This window comes from Prionailurus viverrinus, chromosome A2 (genome assembly GCF_022837055.1).
Source record: "Prionailurus viverrinus isolate Anna chromosome A2, UM_Priviv_1.0, whole genome shotgun sequence".
NCBI classification, from domain to species: domain Eukaryota; kingdom Metazoa; phylum Chordata; class Mammalia; order Carnivora; family Felidae; genus Prionailurus; species Prionailurus viverrinus.
In genome coordinates this window covers 1,310,075-1,334,280 of record NC_062562.1, presented here as the reverse complement: position 1 = coordinate 1,334,280, position 24,206 = coordinate 1,310,075, and the positions used below count along the sequence as shown (strand labels likewise).

At 66.2% G+C, this 24,206-nt stretch overlaps 1 protein-coding gene across 1 annotated transcript; it reads right to left on the bottom strand.

The window, feature by feature from the left end:
• Window positions 1–823: 823 nt before the first annotated feature.
• On the bottom strand, window positions 824–23,121 carry GNA11 (G protein subunit alpha 11). The gene is made up of 7 exons (XM_047841487.1): window positions 22,952–23,121; window positions 11,243–11,427; window positions 8,061–8,215; window positions 7,556–7,684; window positions 4,784–4,913; window positions 4,554–4,707; window positions 824–3,581 (listed from the first exon to the last, which is right to left on the bottom strand). Exons 1-7 carry the CDS (start codon window positions 23,085–23,087, stop codon window positions 3,391–3,393), a joined length of 1,080 nt encoding a protein of 359 aa, XP_047697443.1. The 5' UTR covers window positions 23,088–23,121; the 3' UTR covers window positions 824–3,390.
• Window positions 23,122–24,206: the final 1,085 nt, after the last annotated feature.

Sequence of the window (24,206 nt, the reverse complement as noted above, 5' to 3'; positions counted from 1 at the left end):
TTGATGCCACTGGACAGCTCAGCGGTTAAGCGTCCAACTTCGGCTCAGATCATGATCTTGTGGTCCGTGAGCTCGAGCCCCAAGTCCGGCTCTGTGCGGACAGCTCAGAGCCTGGAGCCTGCTTCGGATTCTGTGTCGCACTCTCTGCCCCTCCCCACTCATGCTCTCTCAAAAAATGAATAAACATCAAAAAAAAAAAAAATTTTTTTTTTTAAATAGTACGTTTAAGTAGGCTCTATGCCCAGTGCAGAGCCCAGTGCCGGGCTTGAACTCATGAGCCGCAGACCCAGACCTGAGCTGAGATCAAGAGTCAGATGCTTAACTGACTGAGCCAGCCAGGCGCCCACAAATGGTACATTTATGTGCACTTACCACTTTTTAAAAAGGAAAAAATCCGAGGAGTGGTTGCGGAGACTGGCCTGACACAGGTGGGGGAGGAGAACACGGCCCCCACGGCCCCCACGGCGAGTAGCAAGCCCGGCCCAGAACCGGGCTCCTCGGTCCCCTGCCCCCAGTGAGGAGGCACTACTCTTCCACGATGCTCTAGTCCCGCAGCACAAATGGACTTGAAGCCAGGGTCCAGAAAGAGGCCCTCAGAGCAGGGGCCCCGATGCCACAGTCGCTGCCCAGGGCCGGAGGCACAGGCATATCCCGGGGCAGCTGTGGCCACGGGTCCCAGGAGCTCAGACACCTGGCCAAAGGTGCTGGGGTCCCAGCCAGATGCACAGACACCAGGCGGCCCCCTGCAGACCCTCGGCACCAACGCACTGCCCAGCACCCACCACGGCCAGCGACAGGAAATAAGCCAGAGGGGGCCACGGCATTTAGGAACAGAATTTATTCCAATTTAAAACAGAATTCATTTCAGGAGAAAGATATGAAAAGTCAATTTCCATCAGGTATCTCTGGATTAAGGGGTCAGGGCCCCGACACGATGAGCAAAGCCTGCCGTCCAGCCCGCCCGACCTCGGCAGCCTTGGCCCCAGGACGTTGGCGTTGAGCTAACGTGCCCATCCCCCAGCGCTCACAATACATGCATTTCAAATGACAAAAGGTTTAAAAACAGTATTTTTATATAATATTCTTCTTTAAAATAGGTTAAGGTTTAAATCGTCTGAAATCAGGCCTGTGTAATATACAAGTATAACCGGAGAACGTCTGCCGGCGGCCTGCCGGAGGATCCCCGCACGATCCCCGCACGGCCGCGGGGGGGGGGGGGGGGGGGGGGGGGGGGGGGGGGGGGTGGGGGGGGGGGGGGGGGGGGGGGGGGGGCGTTGGCACTGGGAGCAGGCGCGGCTTCCCCTCTGCTGGGGATCTGACGACGGGGCGGGAGGCCCGCACTCTCGAGAAAGTCCACCAGGGTGTAAAACAACACAAACAAACCTCACAAGATGGGCGAGGGAGGGGCCCAGACCACGTGGTCCCCCCCCCCCCCCCCCCCCCCCGCCGCCGACATTGGCACAGAACTGGTCTCGCACCCCCCGCGGCGCACAGCACCCGCCCCCCTCCCAGGGTTCCGGGAGCACCAGGCTCTGGCTTTGGGGTGCTTGGCACACTGCTCCCTCTGGGAAAAGTGAATACTTTGGGTGCCTCAGGCCCGCGGCGCACGTCACCCTGAGAGCCCAATCCAGTTCCCTGGCGATCCGGGCCCCAGAGAGGCGCTAAGACATGGAGGTGCCCACCCAGCCAGGACCCTGCGTTCCCCGCTGCCGGCCCACAGCACACACCTCGCATACACACACGGCACAAGGGCCCTTTCGGTAGAGGCACCGAGGGACGACTGGCACAGAAAGCGGGGGCCCTGCCCCCCCTGCCAATTCTGCCCCCAGAGAGGGCCGATCACCAGGAACGCAGCCACCCCGCCCTCAAGGGACTCTGTGCCGGAGCCACAAGACTCGTCCTTTCTCCTCCGGAGCACAGAGGAAGCGGGCCAGGCACACAGGACCGGCGTCTGGGCTGGTGGTTGAGCTGTTTCTACCGTGTTTGAAGACGGCCCGATAAGCAGCAGCCACACAGACCGCTAACGCGCCGCGGCCAGATGTCCTGGGCGGGTCCAAGGCATCACCGGCGGTTCATCCCTGTTACTTTGTGCAAATCAAAACAACCAACCCACAGAAAAACACTGTAGTGCTTGCTCAGTCTACATCAGATGAAACAGCCACCTCATCCCACCCCCCCCCCCAAAACAGCCCCCTGCTTGTTCCCACCCTCTGAGCCCCTCGGAAGAACGGGGCTCAGGCAAGGCGGCCCCGCTCTGGCTCAGTGCGTGGCCGTGGCCGCGGCCAGGCCTGGAAACCACCAGGGGGCCGAGGCGCCAGCTACCGGCCTCCACGCGGCCTGGCCACCGCGGGCCCTCGATGGCTCTGGGCAAAGTGCGTGTGCTGCGTGCTCGCTTCCCGGGGTGGGGCTCGGGGCGGACCTGCAAGACGTGGGGGCAAGTGCTTGCTGCCGGAAGCCTCCGAGAACCCCGCCAGGGGCGACTCCTCCGCTCCTGCCTCCAGGGGACAGACCTGAGAAGATTCTGAAAAAGTCCCCACCCCACTCGCACTGTTTCCAAACTGCTTTCCAAACAGAACACACCAAAAGTGACTCCCAGTCCAAGGGGGCCTCCTTCCGGCCTCCTGGATGCAGCGGGGCGCCCTCGGCCAGGGCCGGAGGGTACGTGACCCTCGGGGGTGTGCGGATGGCAGCCTGCAGGGCCCTGGGAGGGCCCCCAGAGGTCTGCAGGGGCGGGGAGGGCTGCGAGCCAGGCCGTCTCCCTGACCAAAGAGTGGGCACACTGCGTTTTCCTTCCTCACCAAAAAAAAGAAAAAAAAAAAGAAAAAAAAAAAAAAGGTTAGGCACTTCCCAGGGCGGGCAGCGGGGGGCGCCACCCACCCCCACTTCTTGGAGTCCAGGGTGTCAATAACTTAGGAAGAGAAAGAGAGAGAAGTCACAGTCCCCAGGCCTCCGCCGCCGCGCCTGTGAGGGAAACGACCAAGAAACGGGGGGAGGGCAAGCCGGGGAGTCCGAGGCCGGCGGCTGGCTCTGTCCCCGCGTCACCGCCGGGAGGCCGCCGGCCCGGGGCCGCTCGTCTCCACTGCTCTCCATCCGCTCTTCTGTTTCCTTTTTTTTTCTTGTTTTCTGGTTTTCTTTTTTTAGAAAAAAGCGAGCCCCGAGTCAAGGCCAAGAAAAGGCGGCCTTGCCGCGGACACAGGTGAGAAGGTGCACGAGGTGTAAGAAAGACAGACGTACGTCCCCTGATAACTGTGAAATAAAAACCATTTGTTAAAAATATGAAAACGAAATCAACCGGTCTGCGGGCGGAGCCGGGACAGCCGGCCGGGCGCGGCGCCCCAAGGAGGGGCCCGCCTGGGGCTCCCCCTCTTCCCTCGGGCGGCCGCGGCGAGGTCACACGAGGTTGTATTCCTTCAGGTTGAGCTGCAGGATGGTGTCCTTGACGGCCGCGAACACGAAGCGGATGTTCTCCGTGTCGGTGGCGCACGTGAAATGGGAGTAGATGATCTTGTCGCTGTCGGGGTTCAGGTCCACGAACATCTTCAGGATGAACTCCCGGGCGGCCTGGGCGTCCCGCTGTGGCCCTGGGGGAGGTGGAGGCAGGTGAGGCCCCGCCCCCGCCGCGCACAGCGCACGCGCACGAGCAGAGGCACCGCCTCCTCCCTGCTCCCACGAGGGCCCCGCGTGGAGGCCACAGGCCCCGAGCTGCGGTCTCCCGAGGCGGCAGCTCCACCAGCGCCTACCGGCCTCCACGCAGGTCACCGCCCCCCCCCACGCCTCTCGGTCGGCTGTTACGTCGGACACCCCACCACCTCCAAACCGCACCCACCTTCCTCCCCACCGCGTCCCCGACACACCCCCGTCCCAACACGGACGGGCACGTGGCCACACGCGCCCCTGCACACGCGTGCACACTTGCACAGCCCCGGCCCAGCTGTCGGCCCACAGCCAGGCGACAATAGTCCACCAGCCGGACAAGGCCAATGGGGAGAGAGTGCCAGACCCCGACCGCCCCGGCCTGAGTCCTCTCCCTGTCCTGTGTCCTGGGAGGCAGCTGCGGGGATGCGGAAGGGCAAGGTGGGGGCCGTCTCTGCTCAGTTTTGCCTTCTGCTGGACCCTGGGCACTCTCTGGGCCACCCCTTCGCTGCCAGTGCCTCGCTCCCTCCCACTGCAGGGGTGGGAGGCGGGGCGTACTGCCGGCTGGGTGGCCGCCTGGGAGAGCAGCGTCCGGGTGGGTCCCTCTGCCACCCGCCCCTCTGCCGCTGTGCACCAGCCGGGTCCCTCTGCCGCTGTGCACCAGGCGCAGCGCACGCCCTCCCCAAGAGGACGCCCCCGCTGGGGACACAGAGGCTCGGGAAGGAGCACCGAGGCAGGGGGCCCGTGAAGCCACCAGAGCTCCAGGAAGCTCCCGGGCTCGCACTAACTGAGCCACCAGCCTCTGCCAGGGCCCGCGCAAAACACCGTCCTCACCCGCGTCCCCGCATCGCAGGCACTGAGGCCCCGAGAGCACGCGGGACGAGCGCCCGGGGGCAGAGGGGCGGAGGAGGCCGGCTCACCGTCGAACTCCGGGAAGTAGTCCACCAGGTGGGAGTGCAGGATCTTGTCCTCCAGCAGGTCCTTCTTGTTGAGGAACAGGATGACCGAGGAGTTCTGGAACCAGGGGTAGGTGATGATGGTCCGGAACAGGGCTTTGCTCTCCTCCATGCGGTTCTGCGGGAAGGAGGGGGTGAGCGTGGGCGGGGCCCTGGCCGCAGGGAGGGGGAGGAAGCGGAGGAAGGTGCCTCACCTCGTTGTCCGACTCCACCAGCACTTGGTCGTACTCACTCAGGGCCACGAGGAACATGATGGACGTCACGTTCTCAAAGCAGTGGATCCACTTCCTCCGCTCCGACCGCTGCCCCCCCACGTCCACCATCCTGCGGGGGACAGGAGCCCGGCGGGGCTCAGCACCCACGCCCGCAGACAGGCATCTGCGAGGCCTCGGGCCCCAGCCCACCCCCCCCCCCCCCGCCCGCACCTGTCAGCCCGGCAGAGCCCCTGCGGGACACGCTGCCCTGGCCGGGGGCACTGCGTCCGGGCACCTGCCCCTGAAGGAGTCCCAGGACTGGGGAGCCCGGGGGCCCAGGCACTCGGGGAGGGGGGGGCAACCCCTGGAGACCCATCCCCTCGTCTGTGCAGCGTGCACAGATGTCTGTGACACACGGGGAACGGTCTCGATCTCCACAAGAGGACGGAGATAAACCCTCGCGCCATGAGCCTCGGCATCACAAGGGGGCGGCTCAGGGAGCGAACTGTCTCCGCCGGCAGGTCTCCTGCCCAGCAGGACCAACACGCGGAAAGTAACAGTACTAACAACACGCTCACAAACAGAAGGAGCAGCAGGGGGAGGAAACACCGGGGACACCCCATCACGCAGGCCTGCCTGCAGGGGTTGGCCGCTGGCTACCCGGGAGTTGCCTGGCCCCAGCCCCGGCCCTGAGAAGGCAGGGGTCCCCGCGAAGGCAGGGGTTCTGGCCGCGGCTGCAGCGGGGGCTGCAGGGAGGGGCTGACACTCAGGGCTGTCGCCGGCCTGGCCCGCGGGAGCAGGGCTTCCTGGCAGAGCGCTACCCCCCGGGAGACTCCAGAGAGCACAGGTGGATGGTGGACGTGCCAGGGTGACGCTGAACGGACGGGACAGTGGTGACAGGAGGGTGGGGACTGGCCGAGGGCCCTGTGTGAGGGCCAGTCCGGGGAGTGCCATCAGGGCTGACGGCATCTGGGGCCACGGCCTTACTGGAAAGCGAGGCCTCCCCAGTGTGCAGCAAGGTCTCCGCGCAAGGCCCCTGTTTGGGACCAGGCCCATCTCCTCACACACCGGGGCCGGCAGGCCATTACTCAGTGCCGTCCCAACTCCGCTGAGGGGCCAGACCCCAGCTCAGTGCCAGGGCCCGGAGGCTGTCTCCACGAGTGCACGGCTGGAAGGGAGGGGCGCGGCTGGAGGGGAAGAATGCAGCTAACGAAGGGTGGGCTGGCTGGGGAACAGCAGTGGCAGAGGGTGGGGGCCCGCGACAGAGCTCGGGCACCCCACAGAGAGGGGGCGACAGGGAGGGGCACCAGGGAAATGGTGCCAAGAAGAGGGGACACACACAGCTCAGGCTCGGGCAGGGGAGGGGGAGGACACGGCAGGCACAGGACACGCGAGGAGTCCCTGAAACGGGGGCTCGGGGGAACCCTCATCAAGCCGCAGCCTGTGCTCTGGAGACCTCAGGTCTGAACTCTGAGGTCACAACCCCGCCGAGGATCTAATTGAAACAGAAAGCTGTCACCAGGAAAACGGGCTGTCGGACACACACAGGGCGGGTGCCCACAGCTTCTGAAGGTTCCGGGGACCTCAGAGGGCTTCCGACAGAGGCCCGGCAGGTAAGAGAGGGTGCGGACGGCAGGGAGGGGTGAAGGCCAAAGGGCCCCTCGGAACACAGCCAACAGAGCTGGCGCTTTGAGGCCACGGAGCGGGGCGCCATGGCCGGGGACAGGGGCCACGGCCCCTTCCCCAGGGTGAGCCTGCACACAAGGAGCAGAGGGCGCCGTGCCGGGGGCGCTGGGCTGAACGTCCTCCAAACCAGCGCACCCAGAGCCGGGCACGGGACCCGCCGTGGGAGCAGAGCCACTGCAGAGGTCACTGGTTAGGAGGAGATCACACTAGACAGGGCGGCCCTACTGCGATCACCGGTGTCTTACAGGAAGAGGGACAGCTGGCCGCAGACACATGGGGAGAGGCTGCGTGGCCACAGAGGCAGAGATGGGGTGGTGCGCCTACAAGCCAGGGGGTGCCAAGGATGGCCGGCGACCCCCGGGAGCCGGGAGACGCACGGAACAGACCGTTCCGGCCTCGGAAGGAACCAGCCGTGCCCTCGCCTCAACCAGCTCCACCTCCAGAGCCAGGACAGAAACGGCCGCCCACCTGTGCCCCTCGGTTACGGTGGCCCAGCGGACATGCACCTGCCCTCTGCCACTTAGCGACTCTCCACCAGCTGGGACCCCACTGAGAGGCCGGCCCAGGTCCTCAAGGACCTCAAGGCGCCAAGTCTCCTCTGGCCACACGACTCTGGCCCCAAGGGAGAACCGCCGCACCCCTTCTGCCAACGTGCCGCGAGCCACAGTGGGCCCGAGAGCCAGAGTCCAGGACCCTCCTGTCACCCAGCTCCGTGTGGGTCCCCGGGGCCGTCAGGAAGCCCGCACTGCCCTGAAGCGTATCCAGGTCTGGCGGGAACTCCAGATCACCCGCCCTCGTCTGCGGCCCCGTCACAGAGGGCCCCCCGGAAGACCCTCCCCTCCAGGCCGCCCCTGGCCAGCTCCGCCACGACCCGCACCACTACTGGGACACGGCTCACGTGGAAACTCGGTGGCAGTTGTAGGAGCCTTCTCTCCCATCGGGGCAGGACGCTCCCTGGGAGCAGAGGCCGGGACCCAGTGAATCGCACTGTCTCCACAGCAGGTGCTTGGGCCCCTCCCTCCTGCAGTTCACAGGGCCCCAGGCAGCCCCAGGGCCACCACCCCCAGGGAACCAGGGCGCAGGTACCTGAAGATGATGTTCTCCAGGTCGAAAGGGTACTCGATGATGCCGGTGGTGGGCACTCGGACCCGCAGCACGTCCTGCTGGGTGGGCAGGTAGCCCGAGGTGGCGATGCGGTCCACGTCGGCCAGGTAGCTGTAACACGGCAGGGACGAGGCCGTTCGGGCCAGCGCATGAGGGGTGGGGGGACGGCCTGGCCACCACGATCCCCCCGGCAGCCCTCACTGGCAGGGGTGAAGCGGCCCCGCCCTGGGTCCCGTGGCCAGGGGAGCCGCACGACTCGAGCCGGCTCTGAGGGGCTCTCTCCCAGGGGACTTTGCAAAACGAACCCTCTCGTTCTAGCACAGTAGCAGAGGCTCACGGAAAAGTGGCCACAGCAGACGCTCGGGCACAGCCAGGCTGCCTACAGGGACCACGTCTCGCCAGCGTGGCCCACATGTCGGGCGCAGCAGGCACCCGACAGCCCCGTCGTGGCCCTGGCTGGGACCCGCGGGGCGGGCGCCCTACTCACTACTTGGCGGAGTCCGAGAGCTGGTACTCGCGCCTCCGGTCGTAGCACTCCTGGATGCCAGGGTCGTCCCACAGGGTCTTGATGGCGTGGACATACCGGTGCTCGAACGTCGTCACCTTCTCCACATCGACCTCACGGATCAGGAGCGCGTTGGCCTGCGAGCGTGGGTGGGGAGAGCCGTGGGCTCGCCGGGGGCCCGGCCACGCGGGGCGCCCGACCAGGGCGGGCCGTCACCCGGTTAGGCGGGAGCGCGCGTCAGGCGGGGGCGAGGGTGGGCGGCAGCGGCTGTGCCCCGGTGAGCAGGGCCCGGGAACGAGGCGGTGCCCGCGGGGGGGTGCCCGGCTGGGTCAGGGCCCCGCTCCGCGGGGCAGCAGGCGGGACCGGAGGAGACCGCGCACACGCACAAGCAGATCCCATAAAAGGGACCGAGGGCAAACGGGACGACGGAACGAACACCACCGCCAGCCAGCGCAGGAACCGAGTCGGGGAGCCGCTGTCTGGCCTGCACCCCCCCCCCCGGCCCCCGCCTGGCACACAGGAGGCTGGGGGTGGGGCTTGGGCCGAGGAACCTGCCAGCGGTGGGGGGGGGGAGCTGGAGCTGAGCTAATCACCGCGGCCAGTGGCTTCTTCACTCACAACTACGACAGGAACCCGCACAGCACCCCCGAACCCGCAGGGCGAGGGGAGCCGCTCCTGGGGAACCAGGCCCTGAGGGATGCCCCAGACACGCGTGCACACACACACACGTATACACACGTGTGCACACACACAACAGCGAGGCAGGTGGCTCAGGAGACTCTCCATTCCTCCTCCAGCCCACTCCACGTGCCTGTCCTCAGGGTGGTCAGGCCCACACAACCGGCCACCAGCTGGGGGACCAGGGAGGACACGGCCGGACAGAACTCAAAATGGGGAACGAGGGAGCCCTAGCCAGGGCGCCGAAGGCCAGCAGGCTCCTCCTGGACTCGAGGGCTGCCCCCACTTGTCCCCCCTCTCCAAATGATGCTCTCCGGTCCCCCGGCCGTGGCCTCCAGCCCTCACCTGCCTCTCGGTCAGGGGCCTGGAGAAGCAGGCACCGCCCCCGAAAACCCACTGACTGTGCACACGTGGAGATCGGGGACCGGTGATCTGCTTCTGTAAAAGCCCAGAGAGGGGTGTTGTCAGCTTTGTGGCCACACTGTCTCTGCCAATGCAGCGAAAGCCACTGGGGACTCTACGTAAACGAGTAAGCGTGGTGAGAACCAATAAAACTGTTTACAGAAACAGGCCACAGCCGGTGGCCCCTGTTCTGGACGCTGACGGACACCTACGGTCCAAACACGGGACCCGCGGGACACACGGTCGGGACGCTGGAGGGGGCCTCGGCGGTGCAGGTCACACTGACCCAGACCCAGAGGACAAGAGATTCCAGCAGGCCCCGTAGGCGCGGCTCACGGCCAGGACGGCAGGGACCCCCCAACAAGCCCAACATCAGGCCCTGCTGGGGGGTCCCTGATCATCTGTGAACCAGGCGTAAAGGGAGGAAGGTGCCAATCGGAGATACATCAGCAATCTAGTTGATTGACCTTCTTAAGCCTCGAAGCAAATGGATTAATTTAAACCACCTCATGTTAGCCCGGGGCAGACTTCTGGGGCTGAACGAAACACTCCAAAAACAGATCTACAAAAGCAAAGCCGAGGGAGGCCAGCAGCGCGAGCCCACTGGTGCGGGGCCGGGGGGGACGCTGCGGCAAGAGTGGGCTGGTAGCTCCGCCCAAGGACAGACCCCGAGCTGCCCTGGGACCGCCCCCCCCCCTCCACTCCTGAGAACAGGCCCCCGAGAGCGGACAACAGGTGTGCCAACGAAAACCTGCACGTGAGCGTCTCAACAGCAGGATTCACAAGAGCCAAAACGTGGAAACGATCCAAGAGTCCATCAGGCGGTGAGTGGATTCACACAGGGTGTCCTCCACGCACGGGCACGTCCACAGATGAACGTGTCCACCGCGCACGCGCACGTCCCTCGGCCGCGAGCAGGAGCGAGGCGCCCGCCCCCACCGCCCCGCGGACGGACCCCGAACACGCGACGCTCAGGGAGGGAACCGGCCACGAGAGGCCACGCGGGGTGTGAAACGTCCGCAACAGGCTTATCCAAGGACAGGAAGGGGGCTCGTGGGGGCCGGGGGAGGAAGGGGTAGGGGAGGTCACGGCTGAGGGGGACAGGGCTTCTTTCCGGGGGGAGGGAACGTTCCCCCATGGATGTGGTAGTGCCTTCACAGCTCTGTGCGTCAGAAACCCGTACACTGCACACTTAAGTGGAGGCCTGCACGGTGGCTGAATTCTGTCCCGACAGCTGTTAGTGAAAAAAAAGGAACGGCGTGGGCGGCACCTGGGTGGCTCCGTCGGTTAAGCGTCTGACCGGCTCAGGTCATGATCTCCAGGTTCATGAGCTCAAGACCCGCCTCGGGCTCCGCGCTGAAACCTCGGGGACTGGAGCCTGCTTCGGATTCTGTGTCTCCCTCTCTCTCTCTCTGCCCGCCCCCCCATCATGCTCTGTCTCTCTCTCTCTCTCTCTCTCTCTCAAAATAAATAAACATTAAAAAAAAAAAAAAGAAAGAAAGGAAGAAGGAAGGAGGGGCGCCTGGGTGGCTGTCGGTTAGGCGTCCAACTCCTGATTTTGGCTCAGGTCATGATCTCACGGTTTGTGGGACAGAACCCCGAGTCGGGCTCCGTGCTGACAGCGTGGAGCCTGCTTGAGATTCTCTCCCTCCCTCTCTGCCCGTCCCCCCCCCCCCCCCCCCCCGCCAGCCGCTCACAGGTGCGCTCCCTCGCTCGCTCTCCCTTTTAAAATAAATAAGCTTTAAAAGAAAGGAAGAGAAATGCCCCCTCCCTTGGGATCACCCAGAGCATCACACAGGGTGCTGAGGGGCCCGTCCCCCGGCCGGCTTCCCTGCCGTAGGACAGGAGCGCTAGGGCCCGGCCAGGACGGGCCCGCACAGGCGCTGCGAGCAGGCAGGCCCTGGCAGGGGCTGGGGGACCGGGGGGGCCGGGGGGCCGGGGGCCGGGGGCACGCGGGGGGGGGGCCGGGGGCGCGCAGGGGGGCCGGGGGGCCCAGGGGGCCCGGGGCGCGGGGGGCGCAGGGGGCGCGGGGGGCCAGGCCCCGCGCCGCGTGCAGCCCGCCCGCTCCCGCCCGAGAGCCTCACCTTGTTCTGCTCGTACTTGTACAGGATCTTCAGGGTCTCCATGGCGCGGATCATGGCCTGCATGGCGGTGAAGATGTTCTGATACACGAGCTTGGTGAAGCCCCGCTTGTCCTCCTCCGAGTAGCCCGCCCCGTGGATGATGCGCATCTGCTTGATGAACGTGCTCTTCCCGCTCTCGCCCGTGCCTGCAGAGCAGGGCGCGTGAGGACAGGCCGGAGCCAAGGCCGGGGGCCCACCCGGCAGACGAGGGCCCACGGGGGAGTCAGAGCCCAAGGGCCCAAGGGCCCAAGAGCTCGGCGCTCGGGGCGGGCGTGGGATACGCACGGCCGGCACGCCGCCGGTCTGGGAGGCGCGTCCCCCGTCTTACCTCCCTCGTGTCCCCAAGCATACGACCCTGCCACACGATGGGAAACTGGGGCTGGGGGGCTGGCGCCTGCGGTGCGTCCGGCACCGAGGTACGACACGGGCAGGTACCCCAAGCGTCCGGCCCAGCCACCTGGCAGGGGTGACTGGCCTCCGTGAGCGCTTGCCGGGTACGCTGGGTCTGGTGCCCCAGGGAGGCACGGGGCCGTGTCTCCGCCACATGCCGCCGCCCCTGGACTCTCAGGTGACAAGCTACTCCTCCTCCAGGGCCTCCACGGCCGGCCGGCCCCCCAGACCTTCCCGCGCCCACCGTGGACACCAAGCGTCACGTGGCGACATCTCCGCGGGCCCCCGACCAGGGGCCCCACCGAAGCCGGCCTTCCTTTGGGTCAAGAGTCGGGTAGCCGCGCAGAAGCCTGGACGCTCTAAGGACCGAATATGTCCCCACAAAGGTCCCCGAAAGCTCCTTCCCCCTTAGCCCTGAACTCACAAACCCACCCAGCGTCACGCCACCTGCTGAGCGCTCCACGCTCACCCGGAGCGACCGTGGCACCAGGAGTCCAAGCCCCGTGTCCCACGCCCACCCAGAAGCCACGCCAAACCCGGCGTCCGCTCCCTTCTCCGGCCCGCTGAGCTGGCACGCACAACATCAGCCCCGGGGTCTCCCTTCTCCCCCGTAAGCACGAGCGGCCGCGGGGCTCACCGGGCTGCTCCAGGGCAGCACGCTGGCCCCCGCCTCAGCCTCGAGGATCAAAAGGATCGGAGAGCCAGCTGGAAAGGGGCTACGTGGCCACCGCACCCTCATCCCAGCCCCACGGAGCCCCGGACCGGCACGCTCTGATCTCGCCGCGGCACAACGCAGCCCGGGCTCCCCTCCTGCATTGGCCTCGCACCCCCAGGTGGAGGGGGCACCCCACACTCAGGGCCAGCCACTGCAGAGGCTGTTAATGCCCACGGACCTCCACGACGCCCCCTGTCCGAGGGGGAGACCGAGGCCCCGGCAGCGAGCGCGGGCCGGACTCCGTGACTCACTTGCAGCCGACAGAGGACAGATGACGGCGCGTCACTTCCGAGACTAGGTCCGCACCGCCCGGCACCACTGGCCGAGGGGAAGGGGGGGGCGCCACACCGAGCACGCTCGAGCGGCGCTGGGCAGAGAGGCCACGGGGGGGGGGGGGGGGGGGGGGACCGCAGCCGGACGTGGCCGACACGTGCTCTGCAACCCCATGAGGGACCCCAAACCAGGGCCACCCAGACCCCGGACCCCCAGAGACTGAGTCCCAGAGTGACGTGATCACACAGCAGAGACAACCTGTAACTCGTGAGAGCGCGACGCCTGAAACTGCTGTCTGACGACCCTCCACGGGACCCACTCGCAGACCGAGGCCCCAGACCCGCCCCACCCGCTGCTCAGGCTTATTTTCACCGCTCTGGGTCGGTCCACGCACCTGCCGCGCCGTGGCCCGTGAGGCGATCCGCGCTCCACAAAGCCCCGCGCCCTGGGGGTGGACGGCCCTCCCTGCACGCAGAGCCGTGGCTGCTGCCCGAGTTGGGGCTCTCTCTGCAGGTGTCTGTGGCCGGCACCCTCCGCAGCCCAGGAGCTTCCGCAGGAGACCGGTCCTGCGGGCCCCGCGTGTCCACACTGTCCTGCGGCCGGGAGGCCCTGAGCCACTGAGTGACTGACCGCACTCGGGGAGACCCGAGCCCCTAACGAGACAGCACGAAGCGGGGCCTTGGCTGCCTCTCTGGTTCCTTCCTCAACTGCCTCGGATCTGCCGCGGAGTAAGTGAAACGACCTCAGGTCCCCTGGGGTCCGTCATCAGGTAACGTGGTTATCCGCCCGCCCTCCTCCATCCACCCCCCTTCAAACAATTCGCCTCTGCTGTGAAAGTGACAGGAGGCCACCTGCGTGCCCTGACCGGCCCCCCCGCCCCTTGGCGAGGGTCCCACACTGCTCCCCCTCACCACACACCGCGGGGAGGGGCGTGCGTGCTAGGAACGCAGTTTCTCCCGTGCCTTCCTCCTGGCCAGCGCCTGTCCCCTGGGCGCTGCTGACCCCAGGCCGACTCACTCTCTGGGGGGCGACCCGGGCACTGTGGGGGTCGCTGTGGGGGTCGGGCAGCATCCCCGGCCCCACCCGCTCGATGGCAGGAGCCCCCCAGTGTGACAACCACAGATCCCCAGACACGGCCCAGTGACCTCCAGGGGGCAGGACTGCCCTGAGAAGCCCCACTTTTGACAAAAACGCTGCTGCAGGAAAACTGCCCAGCTGGTCTGTTCTGGTCTGTTCGGGAGGCTCGCTCCCAGGAAACGGCTAACCAGGTACCCGCGTTACAGCCACAGCCCCCGACACAGCCCTGCAGGTCAGCCCGACGTGCAGACACGGCAGGTCGCACGCCGAGGCCACAAGGCACTGCCCCGAGGGCAGCACACGAGGGAACCTCGGGACGGGAGAGGCCAAGAGGCGGGGGGGGGGGGGGGGGGGGGGGGGGGAGACCACGGGAGGGGCCTCTAGACCGCACCGTGTGCAGCCGAGGACCGACCTCACACCGGCTCCTTAAAAATGAAGGCAAGGGGCGCCTGGGGGCCCTGTCGGTTAAGCTTCCAAGCCTTCATTTCGGTTCAGGTCATCATCCCACAGTTCGTGAGCTCAGGCCCCGAGCTGGGCTCCACGATGCTGACGGTGGGGGGGCCTGCTGGGGATTCTCTCTCTCCCCCTCTCTCTCTCTGCCCCTCCCCCATCTGTGCGGGCGCTTACACACATGCACACATGCTCTCTCGCTCTCAAAATATATAAATAAGCTTATTTAAAACATTAAAAAATTGGGGGACGCCTGGGTGGCTCAACTGGTTAAGCGTCCGACTCTTGATTTCGGCTCAGGTCATGATCTCATGGCCGGGAGTTCAAGCCCCACATCAGGCTCTGCATTGACAACACGGAGTCCGCTTAGGATTCTCTCTCTAACGCTCTCTCTGCCCCTACGCTGCTTGGGCGCTCTCTCAAAATAAGTAAACTCGGAAAAAAAATAAATGAACAACAAAATTTGTAAAAAAAAAAAAAAAAAAAAAAAAAATCAAAAAATTTTGTAATTAAAATTACAGAACAAAAATAAAAACGAAGGCAAAAGAGGGAAGCAGCCCCCCGTGGAGGCTCCGGGGGCCGTGCACACACGTCCACACACACGTGTGCACACCGCACACGTACACAAGGGCACACGAGTGCGCACACCCACACCCACCCACACCCACACCCACGCCCACGGCTGTGTCAATCAGCACAACATACTGCTGTGAGCCCCAGGGGGGCGGGGGGGGACAGGAGGTGAGGCAGGTGTGCCCGTGAAGGGGCCCTCGATGCCGAGCCAGGGCAGCCCCACATCTGGTACGAAGCCGGGCTGAGGGAGGACAGGGGGTGGCAGGGACACTCTCCGTAAAACTGAGATATAAGCAGGATGTCAAGGAAGCCTGAAACACACAATCAGCTCCCGGAGAGGTCGGGGGCACCGGACAGGCTGCGTGGCCGAGGTCACACGGTCCCTACCTAGCCCTGCTGTCTAGTCTGGAAACGCCCCCCACACGGCAGAGCAGCCACAGCAAAGACCGAGGTTGTGGTCAAACTCCAGCAGAAGCGAAGTGCACAAAGACAACGTGAGACGATGTGCCAACTACCCTAATGTGAGAAAATGCGTTAACTGACCTGATGGCAGCAATCATTTTGTGGTACGTGAGCGCATCGAATCATCAAGCTACATACCTCAAACCTGCTCAGCATCGACGTCGCTCATGTGTCAATAAAGCCGAGGGGAAGAAAGACGCAAAAGGGACCGGCATGGCCGACAGTCCCCGTCTGCCTGGGAAACGGGGTGATCAGTGACCCTGCCCACGGCAGCCACAGAGAAAGGAGGGAATGGAGAGAAAGGCAGGTGTGGACAGGTGAGGACCTCAGAGAAAAATGCCACGTATCGCGTGTGGCGTACACTCTGGGCCTACGTCAACGGAGCAGGAAGCCTCCCAGGCCCGGTGCCGCAGCACAGCAGGCGGGAGCCAGCAGGGCCCTCTGCCCTGGCACAGGCCAGGCCCACTGCCCAGGAGGCGCTGGGCCACCGCAGCGTCCGGGGGGGGGGGGGGGGGGGGCTGGACGCAGGGGACCAGGCTCCGTGCAAGACTGAGCTGGCCAAAGCAGCCCAGGCTCGTTTTCCAGATGCCCCGTTTCCGGGGCCAACTGAGCCCCTGCCATATCTGTCATCACGGAAGCTGGGACTGGGGCCTGTGACAGAATCCCTGGCCCCAGGAACTGCCACACACCTGACCCGATGTGCACCTGCCCACAAGCGTCTCGGAGGCCAGGCCTGCCTGGACCTCACGGCTGAGCCCATCTGGATCCAGCCGCTCACCCAGCCCCGCGCCGTGGTCGACGCCCCGGGTTCCACTCAGCCCTGCCCCCCTCGCCTCCCACGGGGCTCTCTCCCGCCCGGCCCGCCGCCCCGCTCAGTCTCCAGCCTCCGGTGCAACCTGGTGGCCCACGCTCACACTCCCCCTGAAAGACATCTGGTTGCACGTGCCCTCCTGGCTCAAAACCTTCTGGCTGCCCACCAGGGAGGGAAGGCCCCACCTCGTGCCCAAGCGTGTGACACACCCAAGAGCGGGCCCCACTCCCCCACGCAGACTCGCCTACCGCGCCCCTCCTCGCCCCCAACCACGCAGGCACAGCTGCCCTGGACCCAGGAGCTCCAAAGTCGCTCGCTCCGGCAAAGACCGGTGTCTTCACTCCAGCACCCACGTGTGACTTCCTGGAACTTTCCTACAGCCGCCGAGAAGCGGCATCGGCCCCCCACGGCCCCCACGGCCCCCACGTCCAGGCAGGTGGTTACAGCGGCCCAGCCGTGCTGCGGAGCGCACTCAGAGCCTAGTGGGAACCCCCGCGGACGCAGGGTGAGATGGGTGGCGGGGGTCCCTGCGGTGGGGCGCCCTGGGGTGGGTGATGAAATCACACCGCCTCCCTGGAAGGAACCGTGCCGGCGCCAGGTCCTGGCTGGGGGCAGACCCCAAGTCCACGGCCGTGGGCCCCTGGCCTGCCTGCTGCTCATCATTTCAAGGAGACGTCCGTGGGCACTTGTGCCCCCAGGGGACATAAGCCGCCCCCAGCGCAACTGGAGCCTCCTTCACAGAAAGGCAACCTCAGGTCTTCCTAGAAGTGCCCTCGGCCCCCTGACACTCCACCCCTTCTCGCTCCAGACGATGCCACCCAAGTTATTCATGCGGCGGGGGAGGGGGGGATCCTGCCCAAAGCCGCCTGCCCCCAGCCCCCAGCCCCCGCCCCCCAGGCCAGCTCACGGAAGATGCTGCACAAGCTTTTTGTGAATGAACAGAACGAACTTGGCCCCCATCCAACGGGCTGGCTCCGCCAAGCATCCCCCGCGGGTCCTCCTCATCCCGGTGCCGGGCGGGGGACTCGACTGGTTGTTAACTCAGGGACAGGGAACCCCTGGGGGGCAGCCCAGCCTGGCGCCTGCCCCACAGGATCAGATGGGACGCAGCAGGACCGGGAGCCCGTGGACACCCCCCGGGTGCGCTCTGACGCATCCCTGGCAGGAGGGCCGCATCTGACCCACGCCCAGCTGAGACAAGCTAAAGAAGAGGGAAGAAAGTGGAAGCCAGAGTCGGAGGAGATGCCGCTGTCCGCCCTCACTAGGGACCGAGCTCTGGGGGATGGGCAGGGGGTGGGGGGCAGGGAGGAAGGAAGTGTGAGCCCTAGCCCCAGACGGGCGGGAAAGGGACCCAACGCCGTCGGGGCCAAGGCCTAACAGGCAGGAAGCATGGGACCGCTGAACCCTGGACCCCGGGGGCAGGCCGCCACGGTTCCGGCTTGTGGGCAGTGAAGCAGGGAGCTCCTGGGACTGCGGGGAGACCACGCGAGAGCACCCCTGCGACCTGGGACTCCCGGATGCCCCTGGGACCTCAAGCTGTGCCAGCAAGTCTGATATCAGAGACGGGACGCTGACCTTACGCGGGAGGACAGAGACACTGTAAAGTCCTTGAGCAGCTGAGGATGGCAAGTCAAGCCCACTCATTCCTTCCGTGACACCACTGTCCCCACATCCCCTCTGGCGAGGCGCAGAGGGATACACTCCGGAGGGTCACACAGCCAGGGACCGTCGGACCTCCACAGCCTGGGGCCATCTGGCCTCAGCGTTGGGGCGGAGCGCTGGTCGCTCGGGTGTGGGGCCCAGAGATTGAGAAGACACCAGTGTGCACCTCGATGACGAGGGAGAGGAGGGAGGACACCCCCGGGCTGGGGCCGCGGGGCGCAGACGCCGGGCCGTGACGTCGGTTGTTCCTCCCAGCCCAACGGTGGGACAGCTGTCCCTGCTGATGTTGGTGGGCGTCCTTCACCCCACACGCGTCGCTGCGCCCCCGCTTTTGCCCCCGTGTGCCAAGTCCTACTGTAGCCCTTCCTGGGGCACCGAGGTACCCAGGGCCCTGTGAGCCCCCAGTCCTGCCCAGCCCCCCATCCGGCCCAGCTGGGGAAGAGGGACGGGGCCCGCACAGCTCACCGACACCTCCACAGAGGCTCGGAGGACGGGCCAGCTGGGCAGAGATGGCGACAGCCTCCCGTTTACGCGCCTGCCCCAAGGGACTCTGGGAGGGCTCTAACCTGACACCTCCCGTCCCTCTCAACACGATGCCCCGGGGCCAACACGAGGCCAGTTCCCAGGGGACCGGCCGGAGCTGCCCCTTCAGAGGAGTCTGCGAGTGCCCGGGGCACAGAGCGCCACCCAGCTGCCAGGGCTCAGGAAAGGCAAGGAGGAAAGGCAGTGAGACGGTGAGTCCCCGCGCTGCAGGACAGAGTGGCCCTGCTCAGGGGCAGAGGGAACTGCCAGCCAGGTGGACGGTGTGGTCAAACAGACATGAGATGGCGGCCCCCGTCTGTCCCTCCCCGCCACCCTTACTTCCGATTTCCAGAAGACAACGCCGAGACCGGGAGTCACGCAGAACAGAAACCCCACCCCACACCTGCCGGCCGGGTGCTCAGGGGTGGGGACAGGTGCCTCCCAGAGCCGTCGCAGCTGCTTTCATAGGGGACGTGGTGCAAAGTGCCCAGGAGGACGGGCAGCGACAGGATCAAAGGGCTCCCTCTGCCTGCCGAGCACCTGCTGTGTGCCTAGGGGCCTCAGTGGCACCATCACACTTAATCCTGGGACAGTCATTCCCATCAGATGGAGGAGGAAACCGAGGGCGGGAGCCGTGGTCCCGCCCCAGAGCCAGCGCCCCCCGACTGCTCCGAGCCGGCTGCACAGGGAGCCCTCAAAGCAAGCCCCCCACACCCACCAGCAGGAGCCCCCGAGGAGGGTAACCGTGAGCTGTCCGCTGGGGTCCCCATCTGTTCACATCAGAGCAGAGGGCCACAGGTGAGATGGCATCGGGCCCACCTGAGCAGGGAGGCTCGGGTCCCCAAGGGCTGTGGTGGCAGCACCAAGTCACTCCCGTCCCACTTCCCTGGGGGATGTGAATTCCGTTAGCAAATGGAAGTCACCGGCCACCATTCCTGAGACTGCAGGCTCTGCACCGGGGGCCGGGGTGGCAGAGACCCGAAGGTGGGGAGCAGCAGCGGGAGCAAGGACGACACCGCACGGCGACTGAGTGGCCGTGAGATGGGACCCAGACGCGGGCCGGATGCCCCACAGGGCACAGATACGGTGGCTGCCCCAGAAGACAGGCACCGGGACCGTGGGCACAGGAGCTACAAACACCTGCGAGAGGCTGCACACCTGAGGGCTGGGATGGCGGTTCTGTGAGCAGCCCGAGCCCATGGACCCCAGAGGCTGGCTGTCCTCGGCTCCCGGGCCGCCCTGCCCGCCGGGACAGCTGTACCCGCTGATGGGGCCCCTCCTCCCGAGGGCAGTGGGTCCGGCTCAGTCCACCCACTCAGTCCACCCGGCGTGGCCCGGAGCCCCAGACCAGACCCGCCCACCCCGGCTGAACTTTGCACCGGGCACCATCTGGGACCGAGGGGGACAAACACACCTCCCCTCCCCCTCCCCGGACTTCTGTAAGCGCCAAACGCCGGGCACCACGAGCGGCGATGCCCGTGGCCGCGCTCCTGGGGCTGCACCGGGGAGGGCTCCACCACAAAAACATGAAAGTGAAACCTCTTGCGGTTAGATATCTGAGGCAGAACACTTCCTCATGTCCCACCACAGCGCGGCTGGGCACGGCGCACGCGGGGAAGGAGCAGAGCCTGGAAAGGCCTCGATCTTCCATCAGTGCATCTGCGCAATGGGAGCTCAGCGCCCCCGGGGCACGCCTGGCGCCCCCGCGGGAAGGACAGAGAGCCGCGTCCAGGCGCTGGTGTCCTCCCGCACGTGCAGGGAAACTGAGGGAGGCGGAGCTCTGAGGGCAGCGCGGGGCTCCCGCAGCACTAACACGGACTGCGCCCCAAGAAAGCACACCCTCTGGGCAGGAGAAACGAAATCTGAATTTAAGGGGCGTCAGGCACATCCTGGGGTGGGTCACGGGCCCGCCGCAGCCCAGGGGCTCCCCGAGGTGCCTCCCGCTCTCCGGGGTCGCAGGGCGCGCAGCATGACCGCCCTGCCAGGAGCCGGTGGCCACTCTCCACACGCTCCGCTCGGCGCCTCGAAGCCCCGGGAGGCGCGCCCTTCCCACCAGGGCCACCACACCCCATGCCAGATTCCGGGCCTTTCCACTGCCCTTTGGGGGCCGGCGCAGCCGACAGGAAGCCTGTGGAACTGACCGCCCTGCTTTATTTAGAAGTCCCAGAGCCGCGGAGGCTCAGCCGGGCCGCTCGCTGCCACCTCCAGTGACCGGGGTTCCCGTGAAGATCTCGATTTTCAAATAAACCCGCCCTAAGGAACAGACGAGGGGCACCCCCAAGTGACAGAAACACAACAGCAAAGGACCTGGCCAGAAGAGGTCACGGGAGGCAGAAGCCAGCCAGGCTTGCCCGGGACCCCTGTCCCTAGAGCTCCTAACGGGGTTTCAGCCCGCAGGCCACGGGGTCCTCCCGCGCACAATTCTGAGTCCTCAGGACCCAGATCCCGGGAGCTGGCCCCGCTCAGCCGCGCCCTCTACTCCCGCTCCGGACAGGACAAAACGGTAACCAGAGCACGGCCTGACCAGCAGCACCCAGAGAGCTGAATGCGTGCATCGCACACGTTCACACACACACACACGGCCTACCAAACATGCACGTGTGTATGCGGCTTTCTGGTGGACAAATGGAGAACTCGCTTCGAAAGCCCTCCCCAACACCTGACGAGCCTACACCCCAGCTCCACAGCCCGCACTGGACCCCGTGTGCTGGCACGGAGCATGGCCTGGGGCGGGGCGGGGGGGGGGGGGTTCCTAACGGGGCGACCCTGCCTCCAGGGCACCCCAGGCATTTGCTGCTGTGCTCTATGCCACAGACCTTCACCTCGGACCCGCAAGCCCACCCCTTCATTTTCCCATCTGCCCCCCCTGCCTAGCACGTCACGGCCTCGGGGACGGGTGCATGACCCCCCACAGTGCAGGCTGGCAGGGGGACGGCTGGGTGCCTCTCCAGGGTCACGGGGCGGCAGAGGTGTGGGGCTGTAAACAGGCACCACCCCGCCCATAGGCAGGCACCAACACTTTCAGCAGGTGGCCCCGCTGGGTCCCCCAATCCAGGGACACTGAAGACGCACACCAAGGCTGCAGAAGCGTGAGCTGCTGACCTGCCCCCTCGAACCCCACTCAGCCCAAAGCCTGCGTGCTCAGGACAGGTGGCGGGAGCACCCGGAGGCTCACACAGCCCCCGGCCAAGGCCAACTGGTGGTACCCTTACGAGGCCGAGAACTTCCGAAGCCCCCCTCCCGTGATAAAGTCTGTGTCACACTGGGAAAGCCAGCCAGAGCCATGCTGTCCCCCTAAAGCCCCCTCGGCCCCACTGCAAGTCTCCCCCAAACGTGAAGATTACTCTCTGCCTGTCTTTTCTGCAAGGATGGCCTATTTTGCAGTCTTCGGGTAAATCGGGACGTATGTTTGGAAAAAAAACAACAGGAAAGGTACTTCATCAAATGGGGGGCCCACGTGGGTTACCACAAGCAGGAAACGCAATGCATCCCCCTCGAGACCTGCCACCTCCCAAAGGGCCACCCACCACTCATTCACCTGCAAGCTCGGCTCCTCTAAACCCCCCGCCACTCTCTGGGCGCACCCGCCTGGGCCAGCCGCCCGCTCCCACTCTGGGCCCGTCCAGGCTACCCCTGAGGGCGAGGGAGCATTTCCAGCCTTCCCCGTGGTGCAGGGCGCAGGGCTGGGGAGAGCAGGGCAGGGCCAGGGTTTCTGTTTTGTAAACGACCTTCCTGCCTTTGGCGGTGGTGCCCTGCGACAGCCCTCACTAGGGTGACAGCACTTTGCCAACAGCCGGGCCCACTCATCCCTACAACAGGTGTGCCTTGGGGCAATGGGACAGGAATCTTCTGCAGGAGGAGGCCCACCTGGGAGAGCCCGCTCTCACCAAGACAGAAGGAAGGGGTTTGCGGAAGGGTGGTGAGCTGGCCGCTTCTAAGAATCTGGGATAGTTCCTGCAGTGCCCGCACCCTGGCCTCGGCCCGAAACAGAAACCCCGAGGCAACGGAAGGCTGTCTTCTCCCGGAAGGGACGTAAAACCGTTCAAGGAGGTTCTCCCCGCAGCGGGAATGGGGTGCTAGACGGGGGACAGACCCCCCGCACACAGGAACAGGGCTCCACCTGCTGGGAAGAACCGAGACCAGATCCCGGGAGGTGAGGGGCACAGCTAGCGGGTGACAGCCCAGAGGTCCGCGGCTGAGCAGACGCTGGGGCAGCGACCGGCTGCACTCGGTAAAGCAGGGACAGACGGCCAGCCCTGCGTGGGCAAGGGGCTCCTGCGGTGAGAAGTGGCACAGGGCTGACCCTCGAGGGTTCTGGGTCCCTTCCCAGGCAGTAGAGGCAGGGGCTGACCCCACAAGGGCCTGGACATCTCATGTGGACGGCAGAAGTAGGGGAGGATTCCCGAGGCCCGACGCGGACAGCACAGGCACGGCTGACCCCACAGGGGCTGGGACTTGCCGTGGACGGCACCGGGCAGGGCCGGCCCCGGAGGAGGCTGGGGCCTGATCTGGACAGCACGGGCAAGGCTGACCGCGCAGGGGCTGGGACTTGCCGTGGACAGCACCGGCAAGGCCGGCCCCGGAGGAGGCTGGGCCGTGCTGCGGACAGCACGGGCAGGGACGGGGGCCCGCCGCGGACGGCACGGGCCGCGGGCAGCACGGCGGGGGCGGCCCCACCCGGCCGGCGCGGACGCCCGCTGGCCAGCGGGACCCCGGCAGGCCCGGCCCCACTCACCGAGCAGCAGCAGCTTGAGCTCGCGCCGGGCGTCGCGCTTGTCCCGCCGCAGCTGCTTCTCGATCTCGGCGTTGATCCGCTTGGACTCCTTCACCTCATCGCTCAGGCAACACGCCATCATGGACTCCAGAGTCATCGTCCCGGCCCCGGCCGCCCGCCGGCCGCCCCCGCCGCCGCCGCCGCCGCCGCCGCCGCAGCCCCCCGGCCCGGCCCTGGCCCTGGCCCGGAGCCGCCCCGGCCGCGCCCGCCTGGCCCTAGGCGTTCGGCCCCCGGGGCCGGCCGGTCCGCCTCGGCCGCCTACGAGCGCCGGTCCCCGCTCGGCCGCGCACTCCCGCCCAGCTGCCCCGCGCCCGCGCCCGCGCCGCCGCCGCCGCCGCCGCCAACCGCAGCCGCCGCGACCGAGCGACAAGCGGTGCACAACCTAACCCGCGCCTGGACAACGCCGACGGGCGGGCAGTGCGACCAATGGGAGGGGGCGGTGGCCCGCGCGCCCGCCGCGGGGGCGGGACTAGCGGCTGCGCTGGGCGGGGCGACGCGCGGGCGGGGCGGGGCGCGGCGCGGCGGGCGCGCCCGCGGGTTAGGTTGCGCCGACGTGGGAAGGGGGACGCGCAGCCGGGAGCCGGGCGGGGCCGCCCGGGATTGTGGGAATGTGGCAGACTCGGCCGGCCGGCTCGTCTGTGCTGGGCTCCGCGCGGCCCCGCTCGGGCGGTCCGCTGGGCCCCGGAGCGAGCGGCGTGGACCCCGTAGCTGCCGTCGCGGCACCCGGGGACCTCGGCCCGCCGCGAGACGCTGGGGTACCAGCGCTCACGGTCTCCCGGGAGGCGCCTTGGCATTGCCTGGCCGGAAACGAACCTTCCTCTCATCCGCTAAGCTTTAAAGGAACGCCTCCTGTAAATGGGGCCCGAGCCCAGCACTAAAGCAGCGCCTGCTATATGCCCAGCAGGAAACAAGCATTAATGGTACACTGACTATAAACCAGGCACCGAAGCAGGCATTACTCCAGCGCCTACTGTATACCAGCCACTTACAAAGCGTTACCGCAGTGCCTGCTATTTATTTGCGGGGTATTATGTTCCATATGCATATGAAGCAAGCGTTAATGGAGAGCCTGCTGTAAACCAGGCAGGGACCAGGCATTCACGTAGCACCTGCTGTATACCAGATGTGGCCTATGCATTGGAGCAGCATCTGCTTTCCAATTAGGCGTGGGCCGAGCACTAACGTTAATACCTGCTGTGTACCAGACAGGGCAAAA

What these genes read in the sequence shown, in the direction of transcription:
- GNA11 (XM_047841487.1), bottom strand. Translation starts at nt 23,087, where the DNA reads ATGACTCTGGAGTCCATGATGGCGTGTTGCCTGAGCGATGAGGTGAAG. An exon ending in CTGGAGAACATCATCTTCAG is followed by an intron (nt 4,914 to 7,555) that starts GTACCTGCGCCC and finishes TGTCCCCCGCAG; the next exon opens with GATGGTGGACGTGGGGGGGC. An exon ending in CTACTTCCCGGAGTTCGACG is followed by an intron (nt 3,582 to 4,553) that starts GTGAGCCGGCCT and finishes CACCTCCCCCAG; the next exon opens with GGCCACAGCGGGACGCCCAG.